Here is a 17738-nt window from a genome sequence, read left to right as displayed (position 1 = left end):
AGGAAAGGGAGGTAATGACAGTGGCACGTAAAGTGCCCTCCGCCACACACCGCTGGGTGGCTTGCGGAGTATAAATGTAGATGTAGATGTAGGGAATACACTTCCTTGTCTCGCAGTTGTAGTGGCGAGCTGTCAGCTCCAGACGGGCAGCCTGCTGTAGAGCCGCGCCCTGTGCTTCCCCAGGTGGTGACGTGGCTGTCGGAGCCGCGGCTGCTGGAGGCGGTGCGGCGGGTGCGGCGGCGCGAGTGCGCGCGCTTCACGGACGTGCTGCTGGCGGCGCTGGCGGCGGCGCTCGACCGCCGGCTGGGCCCGCGCGCGCCGCCCAGCGCCACCGTCGTGCTGCCCGGCCGCATCCCCGGCCCGGAGGCCCGGCCGCGCCCGGCCGCCGCCGACGTCTCCAGCTTCCTGGACAGCCCGGGCCCGCGGCCGCCGCTGGAGAACCGCTTCTCCGTGGGCCTGCTGCCGCTGCCGCTGGCCGGCGCCTCGCGCCTTCCGCCCAACCGCCGCCTCCGAGAGGTCGCGCGGCGCTCGCGTCTCCTTCGCGCGTCGCCGGACTACCAGGTAGGCACCCGGCTTCCGGTAGTTCTCGTCCTCGCAGAGGTCGTGGCGACACACCTAGTCTCACACGCGGTCGTGGGCGCAATTCACTCGCTCATCAGTCTCGAGGTACCGGGTGATCAAAAAGTCAGTATAAATTTGAAAACTTAATAAACGACGGAATAATGTAGATAGAGAGGTAGAAATTGACACACATGCTTGGAATGACATGGGGTTTTATTAGAACCAAAAAAGAATAAAGTATTGCTAGACACGTGAAAGATCTCTTGCGCGCGGCGTTTGGTGATGATCGTGTGCTCAGCCGCCACTTTCGTCATGCTTGGCCTCCCAGGTCCCCAGACCTCAGTCCGTGCGATTACCGGCTTTGGGGTTACCCGAAGTCGCAAGTGTATCGTGATCGACAGACACCTCCAGGGATGCTTAAAGACAACATCCGACGCCAATGCCTCACCATAACTCCGGACATGCTTTACAGTGCTGTTCACAACATTATTCCTCGACTATAGCTATTATTGAGGAATGATGGTGGACATATTCAGCATTTCCTGTAAAGAACATCATCTTTGCTTTGTCTTACTTTGTTATGCTAATTATTGCTATTCTGATCAGATGAAGCGCCATCTGTCGGACATTTTTGAACGTTTGTATTTTTTTGGTTCTAATAAAACCCCATGTCATTCCAAGCATGTGTGTCAATTTCTACCTCTCTATCTACATTATTCCGTGATTTATTCAGTTTTCAAATTTATACTGACTTTTTGAACACCCGGTACATTAAGTCGCTCCAGACGTTTACACGAAACGTTAACGTATAATACGCATTCTGTTTTAGGGACAGGGACTCGTTCACGCACGGGCTACCTAGCCTGCAATCTAGAGACCCACACCGCAAATATCTATACTAATAAGAACACAATCATTCGTGATGATGTGATGTCTGGATTTGGGGCGCTCAAATACGCGGTCATCAGCGCCCGTAAAAATTCCACATTTTTACTCAGTACAATTTTTTACACAGTCCAATCTGGCCACTGTAACTAATGATGATGATGAAATGATGGGGACAACACAAACACGCAGTCCCCGGGCAGAGAAAGTAAATCCTTCGTGTCTATCTGTTTGTTTGAATACGCTAATCTTCAAAACTGCTAGACGAATATCGAAGTTGCAAGATCCCCTCGCTTCTAAACTGATACTGTTATTACTCAGCTTAGTCGCGAGTCCTTTGAGGGTGGTATATGTGACGTACAGTATAACTGGTCAGGATTTCCACCCGGAATTTACGAGTGTAAGTCGGACCTCCCTTGATCCGCCTTGGTGGGTCGTGTCGTCGGATTTCTTCCTACCTGTGCGCGGTGCAGCTCTCGTAAAATGTCGTCCCGTGAAGATTCTTCATTGGCGCATTGGATGCCTCTGTCGGTGGAAGCTAATTATCTGAAATTGCTGTCGATCAACTTTGGTGTATCTATTTACTCGAAATTAACATTCAGAATGCCGTAATATCACTTTTATTCCTATTAGATCAATAATGAAACACTCATGTCACAAACTACTCGTAACCGACAGCATGGCTACTATCGAAGAAGACAGGAAGAGCTCTTAACGCCGACTGTCGACTTTGGCACGCAGTCCGTATCTCTTACTAGTTTCGTTGCAGTTCGTGGATTTCCGATCAAGTTCGTACTTATTAAGATATGTATTTGTTAATGAACTGGTTTGAATTTTAACGAGGCAAAATTATGATAAATAGTTTTAAACATCCAGAGGTTCCTCCTAGTATTCATGTTGTCATAAATGACTTTAATTCTTAAATATAAATAAACAAAATCGGTCATTTTGGCGCCAAGATGGTGGTACTTCCCGTCATGTATATTTCCCAGGCTGACGCTTGTTGCTACGGTCCAGCGCCGAGCCCCACCCCACTACGCGCGACATATGGTCGCTTCGTCACCTAGCCAGCCAGCGTGGGAAATGCTCTCCGGCTCATGGCCGGCTACGGACTACAGCACTTCCTAACTATTGTGAATACGTCAATAAGAGACAATAATTTATTAAAACTGGTAAAAAATGTCTTCCTCACGTAAAAGGCACCTTACGAAGTCCATTGTATTGCATGGAACAGTGACTTCAGCTGATGATATACTGATATATGAGAAAAAGTACCAACACACCTGTGTCTTGAGGATGTTTTTATTGTCTCACACGACTTGTTTCAGTGGCACAAGACTCTTTTGGCAGTGGTGGGGCCTGAGGATGGTGGTAATGTGCCGCCGAAATTAGTCGTGTGAGACAATAAAGACATTCTCAAGACACAGGTGTGGTGGTACTTTTCCTCATATACTAGGTGAATGATCTTTCCTTCTTGCGGGACCACAGTCATACAGAAATCCATTGTTAACAGTCAAATGGCTGGTATTTCTTAAAAATAAAAAAATAACTTGAGCATAACCTGGGGCAAAGTCTAGCATTTATTTCAACAAAATGGGTAGACGGAAGAATTGACATTGTGATTTAAAGTTTCATCTAAAACCGTCCTGTCTTTCTGTTTGTCTGTTTGAACACACTAATCTGCAAAACTCCAAGACGAATTGTCGTGGGGTGTTGCGTAGCTTGGGACAACATACAGGCTCAATTTCATCAAAATCGGGGCGCGGAAGAAAAGATATCGTAATTTAAAGTTTTACCTAAAATCCTCTGCGCAGATCAGTAGTTTGCATATTCAAGCATCAAGATATAGTACATCAAAGAGCCAATAGATTGCGCTTTTAGTTTCATAGTGCACAAAGAACCAAACCCCTAGTTTTTTGTTTTTTGATTTTTTTTTTTTTTTGTTTTAAAACGGAGTGAAATGTGCATTTTCCCCTTTCGAAAACTTAACATCTTGACAGAATTAAGCACCGCAACCTTATCATTAAGGGTACAAACTAACATTGAATTTATTCAGCTGAGGTATACAGATTTACTGATTTTGCTTTGTGTATTAAATGACATTGCCTTTGCTTCTTTCGATAGATTTATTTAATTTCTTTCCTAGGAACGAATTTGCCCTCGGGGACACAAGTATTTTCGGAAGTTTACGTCAGTGACAGAATAATCGCGCAATTTTATATCTACGAATACAAACTGACATCGATTTAGTTTCGTTTACGAAAAAAGTCTAGGAAACGGTTGAGTCTTTCTCAATACACCAGAACAGCTAAAAGACAGAGGACTAAAGACATCCTCACACTTTCTATATTTACGACAATAAACTGTCAACAATGTAATGTCAAATCTTCAATATATTTTAGTGAGTATCACTCCATCAATAATACTGTCATTATTTTCAGTTGGTGAAACGATTTCGTGAAGACAACATGTCGAACCAGGAAAAAGCGTGTGCCATAATTATGTTCCCACTGCCTGACAAAAACAACCGAAAACAATGAAATAGACGAAACTGCTTCGTGAGTGGTTAAAGAGAAGGAAATTACTTTTCTCGCGTGAATCTCTTGACAGAAATCCGAACCACTGACCCGAAAATTTTCTTCCACTATGCGACAAATTATCTATGATAGTATGGGAAAAAGCTAGCTGACTGTTCACTAGTTCGATGTATAAATGTCTGACCTTCCGACACCTCCGCTTTTTTCAGCTGCTTGCGGAAATTTGGAAGCAGCGTATTAACTTTCCGTTTCAAATCTTCTATTTTCATTTCCGGATATTGCAAGCGATAAATGTCTAATAACTGCTAAGACCCATCAAGGGTTTTGCTCAAGTCGAATTAATCAGGTGACCATTGATTCCATGGACAAGAATTACTCCTGTAACATTCAATAATCTCCAACATTAACGGTGTGTTCATTTCTCTGTTGAGTGAACACTGGTAGGAAGTGAAAATGTACTTATTAGTTCTGTGATACACGCTATCGCCTTGTGGCTGTTTCTCGAAACATGGCACACAGCTGAACAACAAAAATAGTCAAACTGGTGAATATTTTTGTGATCATCAACACAGCTGTGTTAATATTTCTGGTATTGACAATACGTCAATACTCACCCTCAGACGGTCAGTATTTGACGTATTGTCAATATATTGACAATAGCAGTGAACGTGAGAGGGCCCCTTAAGCAGTCTGAAGAATCCAATGAAGATCGTTAGCAGACATTTGCTATCGGTCGAGAACATTAGACTTAAACACTCATTTGGAAACTCATTCCGAAAGAGAGGCGCTACGTAACTGATCGAGAGCGTCATGCGTTATGTCGCTCCTCAGAACCCTTCACTTCCCTCCAATATAATATCATAAAAGCAAAAATTATGAAAGGAAGCGCGCAGACGAGCGAGTTTTTATACCTCAAAACTCACTTATTCCGAACAGTTTACCATTTCGCTTTAAACGTATACAATTCCTGGTGAGCTTATGTTTTGCCACCACTATAAATAAAGCACAATTGCGTGTTGAGAGCGTGGACGTTAGTGTCATTTGCTGAAAATCAATTATTTCAGAAAGCGGTTATTTTGAGTGGTTTTAACAGTCACGTTAACTGAAACCCGGTTGTTTCAGTGATAACCACTGGGTGCTACGGTGTAGGTGAACTGCAGAACTACAGTGAAGAGCCAAAGAAATTGGCACACCTGCCTAATGTCGTGTAGGGCCCTCGAGAACACGCAGAAGCGACGCAACACGACGTGGCGTGTACTCGACTAATGTCTGAAGCAATGCTGGAGGGAACTGACACCATGAATCCCGCAGGGCTGTCCATAAATCCGTAAGAGTAGGAGGGGGTGGGGATCTCTTCTGAACAGCACGTTCCAAAGCATCCCAGACATGGTAGAGCACTTGCCCGCGAAAGGCAAAGGTCCCGAGTTGGAGTCTCGGTCCAGCACACAGTTTTAATCTGCCAGGAAGTTTCATGCTCAATGATGTTCACGTCTGGGGAGGTTCGTGGCCAGCGGAAGTGCTTATCCCTTTGACTCCCAATATGTCAAAAAAAAGTTAACATCTAATAATTTTCACAAAAGTCACTTTTATTAGTCTCATAAGTGATGAATAGAAGAATTTCTTTAAACAAAAAAGTTTGTTCTTTAATGAAGGTGGTTCACTGCGAAACCACTGGGACACATGTTCTTGAACCATCTATAATTTCGAGTGGTATTTTTTAAAGCAATTTCGGACTTTCCGCAGGTACAATGCCACATTACACACGTTGCAGTGACATTTTGCTCTGTGAGGTTCAGCTTTTGTGGTGCAGTGTGCACAATAACTAGATCCTACTTGTATTGGAATGTGTTCAGATTTGATTTCTCTCAGTTCTTGGAGCACCGTCTTTTTTAATTTGTTTGTATTTCGTATCTTGCAACTTCTCGGTGGTGTACCATTTGTTGTGCCAATAAGTCTATTATGGACCACCACAGTTTGGAACTCCTTCAAAGACATTGTTGCCCCATCACTTCTTTCTTGGAACAACAAAAATGCATTTACAATACAGACATCCAGCATATGCCAAAAAATTTTAAGCCACCATCTTTTGCTTTTCCTGTCAATCTCATATAGAGATTTCAGCATGTCTGCTTTATCGGCGTACCCCATATGCATGCTTAACTGTTTCGTAAGTATTGGAGAAGAGATTTTAATTACTGGCCCATCCTTTTGTTTTCGAGACACTGTTTTCGTCTGGCCTGGATCATGAAAACTAGAAAGAAATAAAATTCCCTTCCTGTCCTTCCTTGTCAATGCAGATATACCTTCTTCTCTGCAACTGTAATCATATTCTCCACGCTGAAACTATTTTTCAGGCTTCAAATTTTTGGACAAGTCCTTTCAACCTCCTTTTAGTTACAAGGATACACACCATAATCACGAAGATTTTTCATGAGGCAAACAGAAGTGAGAAAACTTACGGTTTTTGTTCATCAGTTTCTGGGTCAATTCCACCACTACCCTTTGACCCATTTGTTTTTATAGATGTGTACCAATTTTTCCTGTATAAATCTGGAATTCTGATATACATACATTTCAATTTGCTCTCACCCACATCTTGTAACCTCTTTTATTCGCCAGGAACATATTGACGGAAGTTGAAACGTGCTTTGAATTGTATAATTGATTCGTCTGCAGACTGACATTCAGTGGGCTTATATGAATCTAAGAAAGTCCTAGCGAGCACGTCTAGTAGCGGATGAAGTTTATATAACTTGTCTAAGTTGTCACTTCCACGCTGTGGCTGCCAGCTGTTATTATTGATGTGGAGATTTGATGAATACGAAATAAAGCGTTTCAAGACATTTTCGACGAAATATAGTCGTCTCGTAGCACAGGGTCTGAAGACCAGTAGTCTTTGTAGCTTGGAAGAACTTTTACTCCCATTAGTGCGTTTAGTGCAAGAAAGATCTTCATTTCCACTTCTGTTGCCAGTGAAAAATTGGTATCCCCTCCTTTTTTGGGAGGGAGTGGCGTACAAATGAATGTGGTACACAAGTTCCGAAAAAAAATTTCTCTGGAAAGAAGCTTAGAAACACTTGAACAGGAGAGTCACAGGTGTCGTCAATATTTTGTCCTAATTCTTTAGAGAAGTCATACACAAAAGGTAATTTATATGACGTAAAACAGGTTGTTTGTGATTTATTAGTATGACATCCTCCTCATCAGTGTCACCGTCACTATCCTCATCAACTCAATAGTCAGTGAGTAATTCAGGACATGGCAAAAGTGCTGAAGTTCCTGCAGTACCTGACTGTCTGGGACCACTCAGAGAAGCTTCATTCTCGGAGTGACTCTGTGCCTCAGATACATCAGAATCTGCATTGCTCGGTTCATCTGAAATAGCCGTTACGGACTCATGAGTGATATCTCTAAACCTTCAAGAACTCATAAAGCCCAAAACAATAAAAAGTTCTCAGTGAAAACCAACAAACTGTCACCGAATGTAATAATTTCATGCCACAGTACGAAATGTGTGAAAACGCTTACAGTCCCAGTGGTTCCAGACAAGTAAAAAAATTTCGAGTACACTTACCTTCACTGCGAGTTATCTCCTCAATATGATCAGTAGAACAAATCAGCAACACCCGCTAGCAAGAACTGGACGCCAACTGTTCCCGCGAAAGCTCTAAGTCACCGGTTAGAAGTAGTAAAGTAGTAGAAGTTTGTCAGCACACCAGGAGATGTCTCTGCTTTGGACTTGCATCCGTGGTTTCACGCGAATGCCATTGGTCCTACCAAACAGTATTAATGAAATGGTGGTTTTAGGCAGAAACCACCGGTACTTAAGGGGTTTAATTCAAAAGAGTGTTCCTGGAGCCACTCTTAAGCAATTCTGGACATCTGGGGTGTCGCATTGGCCGGCTGGTATTGCCGTCGGAATGCACAATGGACATGAATGGATGCTGGTGATCAGACAGGATGCTCACGTACATGTCACCTGTCAGAGTCGTATCTAGACGTATCAGGGGTCCCGTATCACTCCAACTGCACACAACCCACACCATTACAGAGCCTCCACCAGCTTGAACAGTCCCCTGCTGACATGCAGGGTCCATGGATCCATGTGGTTGTCTCCTTCCCCGTACACGTCCATCCGCTCGATACAATGTGAAACGAGACTCGTCCAAACAGGCAACAGATTTACAGTCATCAACAGTGTCGGTGTTGACGGGCCCAGGAGAAGTGTAAAGCTTTGTGTCGTGCAGTCATCAGGGGTACACGATTGGGCCTTCGGCACCGAAAGCCCATATCGATTATGTTTCATTGAACGGTTCGCACGCAGCACTGAAATCTGCAGCAATCTGCAGAAGGGTTGCACTTCTGTCACGATTAATGATTCTCTTCAGTCGTCGTTGGTCCCGGTATTGCACAATCTTTTTCCGGCCGCAGCGATGTCAGAGATTTGATGTTTTACCGCATTACTGATATTCACGATACACTTGTAAAATGGTGGTAAGGGAAAATGCCCACTTCATCGCTACTTCGGAGATGCTGTGTCCCATGGCTCGAGCGCCAATTGTAACACCACGTTCAAACTCGCTTAAATCTTGATAACATGCCATTGTAGCAGCAGTAACCGATGTAACAACAGCGCCAGACACTGGTTGTCTTATATAGGCGTTGCCGACCGCAGCAATGTATTTTGCCTGTTTGCATATCTCTGTATTTGAAGACGCATACCTTTACCAGTTTCTTTGGCGCTTCATTGTGTATATACGAGGGTAATCCCAAAAGTAAGGTCTCCTATTTTTTTATAAGTACAGAACTCTGTTTGTGTGGGAGTTGGTCACACTGTTATGAAGAGTGCTTCACGCGCTGGTGTCAACATGCGCACGCCGCGCTGAGACGCTCAGTCTTGGCTTGGCAGCCGTTGAGAGTGGAGATCTCGTGGGATGTTACCGCCAAGTGCGAACTGCGCGCATTCATTCGGTTTCTGAACGCAAAGGGCACTGCGCCGATTGAAATCCATCGTCAACTGACGGAAGTGTATGGTGAGTCATGCATGGATGTCAAAAATGTTCGTAAGTGATGTAGAGAGTTTGCAGCTGGTCGGACCGGAATTCACGACGACCAAAGGAGCGGGAAGACAGTGTGACGCAAAGCATGCGTGAAGATGGGCGGATCACCCTGGATGATCTCTGCACGTTGGCTCCTTAGGTTTCCCGAAGCACCGTTCACAGAATTTTAACGGAAACATTGAACTACCGGAAGGTGTGCGCAAGATGGGTGCCACGCATGCTGACTGAGGACCACATGCGGCAACGAGTTGATGCTTCCCGCGCATTTCTTCACCGCCTTGCAGCCGAACAGGAAAACTTTTTGGACTCAATTGTCACGGGTGACGAAACCTGGGCATACCACTTTACACCTGAGACCAAGCAACAATCACGCCAGTGGCGGCATCCTTCGCCAAAGCCGCGGAAATTCAAACAAACACAGTCTCCCGGTAAAGTCATGACAACCGTTTTTTGGGATCGGAAAGGGGTACTGTTGGTCGACTTTATGCCCACTGGGACCACAATTAACGCTGACAGGTACTGTGAGACTCTGAAAAAACTCAAACGGGCACTTCATAACCGGAGAAGAGCAATGTTGAGCAAGGGCGTACACATTCTCCATGACAACGCTCGCCCACACATCGCTCGGCAAACCGTTGCTCTCCTGCAACAGCTTCAGTGGAACATAATCACCCACCCACCCTATAGTCCTGACTTGGCGCCCAGTGACTATCACCTACGACGAGGAATTGTGAATTGTGGTTTATTAGTCTCATAACGTACATAATCTAAATCATTTGATTCAGGTACAGGAGACACGTCAAAATTTTGGTAAAGTTTTGCCATATACATACAACACCTGATTTTAACAAATGGCACCATAACAATAACACAACATAAAAATACACATACAATAAAAAACTAACAATTAATTACAACAACTGATTTTTAACAAGTGGTATCATAATAATAACACAATTTTGTTACACATACAATAAAAGACTAACAATTAATTACCCCTTGCTCAAATTATCGTGTCAACCTCTATGAATTCTTCTACTGAATAGTAGCAATTCTCCCACAGAATCTGCTGTAACCTTATTTTTAGACTCTCTGGCTTCATTGCCCATTAGCCCATTAGCTTGTTATATATATTGTCATCCTCATATACTGTGGAGTTTGTGCATACAATTTCAAATGTTGTATGGGTAACATAAAATTATTTTTATTTCTTGTGTTGTATGTGTGGTTAAAACGATTTTCCTCAAATAATTTTTGTAAGCTGTGTACAAAGATTATAATTTCATAACTATATATGGAGGGAACTGTTAGGATTTGCAGGTTCCGAAATAATGGGCGACAAGATTCTGTTTGTTGTGCACTACACATGTATCTTATAATTTTCTTTTGCAGTTTCAGTATTCGAGACACACTTCTTGAATTTCCCCAGAAAATGATACCATACCTAATGACAGATTCAAAATAACTATGATACGCTATTTTTCGAGTCGGATGATTGTGCTGATGTATTTTAAGATCCACACATTTCAAATGTTTCGTTTTGAAATGTACCATATTGGTTTTTGCAATGTTCAGTTTCAAGCCATTTAACTGGAACCAGTTTCCTGGAGTAGCCATTGTGCTCACAATGGAGCTCTGAATTTTTTCTGCATCATCTTCAATTAAAACAGAAGTGTCATCCGCAAACAGAACTGATGGGGAATTTATATTTATGGGTAAGTCATTTACATAGAATAGGAACAGGATTGGCCCCAAAATGGAGCCTTGAGGCACACCTTTTGATACTGTACTCCATTTATTATAATAATTCACTGCATTTGATGTGACGCTTACCCTTTGCTTTCTGTTGTGCAGGTATGATGTGAGCCATTTCAGAGCTTTGTCCTTAATCACATATTTGTTTAATTTGTAGATAAGCAAGTCATGGTTCACCGAGTCAAATGCTTTTGAAAGACCGCAGAAGATACGTGCGACTTTACTCCTCTGATCCAATGATTTGAATATGTTCTCAATAAAGTTATTTACTGCATCCAGTGTGTTTTTTCCTTGTTGGAAAGAAGGGGTTCATATCTTTCTGAACAGCATGGCGGCGAGCTGGTATGACATGGGCATGCAAACCTGCCACAGTGTCTACAAAAATGCATCGACAGAAATAGTGATTATGTCGAAAAATTGCTAAATGTTCAAGCTGTGAACTGATGTAAACCGTTGTAGGAATAGTCTATGTACTTATAAGAAAATAGGAGACTTTACTTTTGGTGGTACGGAGACGGCATATGCTCAGTGTTGCGATATGAATGAACCCACTGCATCCTTTCCTGCAGGTGAACTGGTGGCTGATGCGAGTCGCGGCTAGTGTGCTGCCGACAGGGCTGCTGGGGCCCGCGCTGAGAAGCACGCGCTCCAGCCTCGTGGTGAGCAACTTACAAGGGCCGGACCACCGCGTGCGCATCGCTGGGCACGAGGTGCGAGACCTCGTCTTCTGGGTGCCCAACAGGGGCTCCAACGGTAAGTTTCTCTCTCATAGCGCATCACTGCCCATTCTCTAGTCTCTAGGGCGGTAAACTATGTTCGTTGGACAGACTATTGGTCAGTCTCATAGAACAGCACACTGACTGCTTTGGACTGCTCTACAGTGTGTAGAAATAGTAGCAGGCTGTCATGTTAACCTCCACCAATGACGTGGGCCGTGTCAGTCAAGTGCTGTGTACACTATGAGATCACAAGTGTCCACAATTCCCTATGTAATGCAGAATTGACCACTAGCCGCCATGAGAGGCTGGTCTACCAGTACAGAAAGAGAAGGGGAGTACTGTTTTGTCAGTAGAGAAGCAGAACGGGTCTGTCATGAGAGTTCAGTGACTTCGAATGTGGACCAGTCACTGGATGTCACCCGAGTAACAAATACATCTGGCGCATTTCGACCCTCCTAAAGCTGCCCAGGTAGACTGCTGGTAGTGTGACTGTGAAGTCGAAACGCAAAGAAACAATCGTAGCTAAACCAAGACTAGGCAAACCTCACGTACTGACGGAAAGGGACCGTCGATCATTCTGGGAGGTGGTTATGAAAAATCGCATGAAATCATCAGAAGGCAGTCCGCCCCGATAGTTGAGTGGTCAGCGTGACGGATTGCCGTCCTACGGGCCCGTGTTTGATTCCCGGCTGGGTCGGGGAATTTTCTCCGCTCAGGGACTGGGTGTTGTGTTGTCTTCATCATCATTTCATCCCCATCCGGCGCGCAGGTCACTCAATGTGCCGTCGAATGTAATAAGACCTGCACCACGGCGACCGGACCTGCCCCGCAAGGGGCCTCCCGGCCAATGAAGCCAAACGCTCATTTCCATTTCCATCGGAAGGTATCACTCGAGGGTTCCAAAGTGCTACCAGCAGTCCATCTAGCACAATGGCTGTGTAGAGAGTTGAAAATATTGGGGTACAATGGTAGGGCAGCTCCTCATAAGCCACACTTTTCTGTAATTAATGACTATCAACTCTTGAGGTACTGTAAAGAACGATGCTCTCGGATAATGGATGACTGGAAATGAGTGACGAATCGCGCTATACCCTATGACAGTCCGTTGGAAGCGTTTTGGGTTTTGCGAATGTCTGGAGCACATTACCTATCATCATGTGTAATGCCAACAGTGAAATATGGAGGACATTGTGTTACGGTACGGAGGTGTTTTTGGTGGTTATAAAGTGGCCCTCTCATCACTCTTAAGGAAACGCTAAATGCAGAAGTATATGAACACATTTTACAGCGTTGTGTACTCCATACAGTAAGTAACAGTTTGGAGACCATGACTGTATCAGTATGAAAATCCACTGTGTCATAAAGCAGCATCTGTGAGGCAAACGTTTCTGTACAATTACACTGCTGAAATGCGCTGGCCTGGTATGAGGTAGAACGTGGAGTTCGCTCCAGATCACAGCGTCCAAAATGACTACCTACTCACGTTTCGGTTCTTGAGAAAGAATGGCCTGCCATTCCTCTACAGATATTCAGACACCTCACTGGAAGTGTCTCCAGCAGAGTTTAAGTGTACATAAAGGCGAAGAGTTGGCACACGCCATCTTAATAAACACTAATATGGCCTACACCCGTGGTAGGGGGTAGCGCCTTTGATTAGTAATCGAAATGTCCTCGGTCCCGGTTTGGAATAGATAATAACAAACATTGGCAGCCGAAGATTTCCGGCATAAGAAGTCTCCCTTATTCTGCCAACGGCCTTGTCAAAAATGGTGGAGGAGTGGACTGAGCTTCAGGGTACTCTTTTGCCCTTGGGCTGGTAAACTCCCCATAAAGGCGGAAGAATCAACAACCATCAACGGCATGAGGATGCAGAAGGCAATGGAATCCACTGCATTAAAAACACATAATGTGCACCTACAGGAAATTCGGCCTGTAATTGAAAAAGTGTCACGAAGATCTCTCCATTGGCAAAAGATTCCGGAACAGGCACCCACTCGGATCTCCAGGAGGGAACTGCCAAAGTGGAGATGGCCACGAGAAGAAGACTGAATAACCAATGAAAGGATAAAGTTCCACGTGTCAGGACATGGAATGTCAAAAGCTTGAACGTGGTAGGGAAGCTAGAAAATCTGAAAAGGGAAATGCAAAGGCTCAGTCTAGATATAGTAGCGGTCAGTGAAGTGAAATGGAAAGAAGACAACGACTCCTGGTCAGATCAGTATAGGGTAATATCAGCATTAGCAGAAAATGGTATGACGGGTGTAGGATTCGTTATGGTTAGGAAGCTAGGGCAGGGAGTGTATTACTGCGAACAGTTCAGTGATAGGGTAGTTCTCATCGGAATAGACAGCAAATCAACACCGACAAAGATAGGTACACACGCCGACGTCGCAAGCTGAAGATGAAAAGATAGAGAAAGTATATGAGGATACTGAACGGGTAATTCAGTACATGAAGGGGCATGAAAATCTGATAGTGGTGGGGGACTCAAATGCAGTTTCAGGGGAAGGAGTAGAAGAAAGGGTTACGGGAGAATGTGGGCTTAGTAGTAGGAATGAGAAAGGGGAAATACTAATTGAGGTCTACAATGAAGTTCAGCTAGTAATAACGAATATACTGTTCAAAAATCACAAGAGGAGAAGGTATATTTGGAAAAGGCCAAGTTATACGGGAAGATTTCAGATAGATTACATCATGGTCAGACAGAGATTCAGAAATCAGATACTGGATTGTAAGGCGTACCCAGGAGCAGATATAGACGCACATCACAATGTAGTAGTGATGAAGAGTAGGCTGAAGTTTAAGAGATATGTCATGAAGAATTAATACACAAAGAAGTAGGAGAGAGAAGTACTAAGGAATCTCGAGATACGCTTGAAGATCTCTAAGACTATTGAGACAGCAATAAAGAATAGCTCAATAGGCAGTGCAGTTGAAGAGGAATGGACATCTCTAAAAAGGGCAATCACAAAAGTTGGACTGAAAAACATAAGTACAAAGAAGCTAACTGCGAAGAAACCATGGGTAACAGAAGAAATACTACAGTTGATCGATGAAGGAAGTACAAGAATCTTCAGAGAAATTCAGGAATACAGAAATACAAGTCCCTGTGGATGAAAGAAATAGGAAGTGCAGTGAAGCCAAGACGAAATGGTTGCATGAAAAATGCAAAGAAATCGAAAAAGAAATGATTGTCGGAAGAACTGACTCAGCATATAGCAAAATAACCTTCGGTGAAATTGGAAGCAAGGATGGTAACATAAAGAGTGCAACGGCAATTCCGCTGTTAAATGCAGAGTAGAGAGCGGATAGCTGGAGAGAGTACCTTGAAGGCCTCTGAGGGGGAAGATTTATCTGATGTGATAGAAGGAGAAACAGGAGTCGATTTAGAAGAGATAGGGGATCCAGTATTAGAATCGGAATTTAAGACCGCCGCGGTGGCCGTGCTGTTCTAGGTGCTCCAGTCCGGAGCCGCGCTGCTGCTACGGTCGCAGGTTCGAATCCTGCCTCGGGCATGGGTGTGTCCTTAGGTTAGTTAGGTTTAAGTAGTTCTAAGTTCTAGGGGACTGATGACCACAGCAGTTGAGTCCCATAGTGCTCAGAGCCATTTCTTAAAGACCGCTTTGGAGGACTTAAGATCAAATAAGGCAGAAGGGATAGATAATATTCCATTAGAATTTCTAAAATCACTGGGGGAAGGGGCAACAAAACGACTATTCACTTTGGTGTGTAGATGTATGAGTCTGGCGACATACCATCTGACTTTCGGAAAAATATCATCCACACAGTTTCGAAGACTGAAAGAGCTGACAAGTGCAAGAATTATCGCACAATCAGCTTTACAGCTCATGCATCCAAGTTGCTGGCAAGAATAATATACAGAAGAATGGAAAAGAAAATTGAATATGTGTTAGGTGACGATCATTTCGGCGTTAGGAAAGATAAGGGCACCAGAGAGGAAATTCTGACGTTGCGGTTGATAATGGAAGCAAGACTAAAAAAAAAACAATAGGATTTGTAGACCTGGAAAAAGCGTTCGGCAGCGTAAAATGGTGCTAAGCTATTGGGAGAGTCGGATAATACACAGTATGTACAAGAGCCAAGAGGAAATAATAAGAATAGACGACCAAGAACGAAGTGCTCGAATTAAAAAGGATGTAAGACAGGGATGTAGTCTTTCGCCCCTACTGTTCAATCTGTACATCGAAGAAGCAATGATGAAAGTAAAAGAAAGGTTCAGAAGTGGAATTAAAATTCAAGATAAAAGGATGTCAATGATACGATTCGTTGATGACATTGCTATCCTGAGTGAAAGTGAAGAAGAATTACATGATGTCCTGAATGGAGTGAACAGTCTAGTAAGTAGAAACTATGGACTGAGGGTAAATCGAAGGAAGACGAAAGTAATTAGAGACAGCAAAATAACCTATGACCGACGGAGCGAGGACACCAAAAGCATACTAGCACTGGCAAAAAGGGAATTCCTGGCCAAGAGAAGTCTACTAGTATCAAACATTGGCCATAATTTGAAGAAGAAATTTCTGAGATTTTTTAATCTCATTTTGTTCGTTACTGTTTGTTGCAACACACCCGTTCCCGTTCACTCAGTTCTTTTATTGCAGAGGGCAGCTCTGACCAGACACGCTGAGCTACCGTGCAGGGACCGCTTGACCACAGTGGCTTCCTGCGACTGGCATCACTGTACAGATACATCAGTTACACATCAGACGTGTAAAACTTCTCTTGCGATTTTCTCGGAATTGCCAGAAAAGTGCGCCTTAGTACTTGCACATTATGTTATTTTAATGGCCTATTAAGGGCGTACAGAGCTTAAAGTAAATCTGTGATCCCAACGTTGTGGCCGCCCCTTGTCAGTTAAGAGTGGTAAAGCACAATTTGATGGCTTTGAACCGTTTTGCTGTTCTGTATATTTCTACTGTGTTTTTCTTTGTTTGGTCATAGTGTCTTTGTAGCAAAGAATAGTTTGCCAGTTTGCTCTCTAACTGCCTCTACAGCTAAACTCTTGGGCTCATATCTGTCAACAACTGGCGATATGGAGCATATTCGAGGTTTATTTTTGCATGAAAATTATTCCAAGTACATTTGATCCAACCGTTGTACCTGTAGCGATGTTTGGGTTGTGAAGGAAGAAAGCAAAGAATAAGAGACTCAAGAACAATTAGGTAAAAATCGTTTATTTAACATAAAGGATTAAAGAGCACGGATGCAGTCAGATCCAATAGGACATCAAGTGTCCAGTTTCATTGCCAAGTCTGTAATGCACTAATCACAGAGATACAGAGGCTGGGTACCTGCAGCCGTAGTAGAGACTATATTGAAGTGTGGCTACCTGTTACACGCTTCAATAGCGGCGCTGCCTGCGAGGGCCGAGGAGGGCGTGTCCATAAGGATGCTTGGTCGTCGGTTAGCAGCCGTGGTTACTGTGTAGCTGCCTCTGGCAGTAGTTCTAGTAATGTCTGGTGCCAGCCTATGAATTACAAAGTGAAATGCCCATCGCGGTGTCTGTAGCGAACGATACCACCGTAACAGCTTCTGTTGAGAGGACTGATAAGGGTGATTTCTTCCTTCTCATGCTTTTTCGCTACAGAGGCAAACAATGTAGTAAAAATGTTTAAGCCTGATAAACTTCTTTGCGTCAGAACATGGGGGAACACACAAGTTTATCCAAGAGACAGAAAGATTCTAAACTGCCACATTTTTGTATAGCTGATTCAGTGAGTATGAGAACGTGTCGTTGCCCAAGAACTAGACTTGACAGCATGTACGCGAAACTTATTTTATGTCAAACGTTTGATATTTATCCAGTCAATATTTTTGAAGGTATATTACATCAATAACCAAAAGATAATCGTAATTCCTTAGTTTACGCAATGTACACTATTGGCCATTAAAATTGCTACACCAAGAAGAAATGCACATGATAAACGGGTATTCATTGTACAAATATATTATACTAGAACTGACATGTGATTACATTTTCACGCAGCTTGGGTACATAGATCCTGAGAAATCAGTACCCAGAACCACCACCTCTGGCCGTAATAACGGTCTTGATACGCCTGGGCATTGAGTCAAACAGAGATTGGATGGCGTGTACAGTTACAGCTGCCCATGCAGCTTTAACATGATACCACAGTTCATCAAGAGTAGTGACTGGCGTATTGTGACGAGCCAGTTGCTCGGCGACCAGTGACCAGACG

At 43.7% G+C, this 17738-nt stretch overlaps 1 protein-coding gene across 1 annotated transcript in view; it reads left to right on the top strand.

Annotated features, from left to right (window-relative positions):
- LOC126474696 (uncharacterized) overlaps positions 1 to 17738 on the top strand; it is a 163411-nt gene that overhangs the window by 139797 nt on the left and 5876 nt on the right. Inside the window, exons 8-9 of the mRNA XM_050102174.1 lie at positions 184 to 561; positions 11368 to 11551. Coding sequence (XP_049958131.1) covers positions 184 to 561; positions 11368 to 11551 — 562 coding nt within the window. The remainder of the gene's footprint in view (positions 1 to 183; positions 562 to 11367; positions 11552 to 17738) is intronic.

The sequence above is a fragment of the Schistocerca serialis genome, chromosome 4 (genome assembly GCF_023864345.2).
Source record: "Schistocerca serialis cubense isolate TAMUIC-IGC-003099 chromosome 4, iqSchSeri2.2, whole genome shotgun sequence".
Taxonomy (NCBI): Eukaryota; Metazoa; Arthropoda; class Insecta; order Orthoptera; family Acrididae; genus Schistocerca; species Schistocerca serialis.
This window is presented reverse-complemented; position numbering and strand designations above follow the sequence as displayed.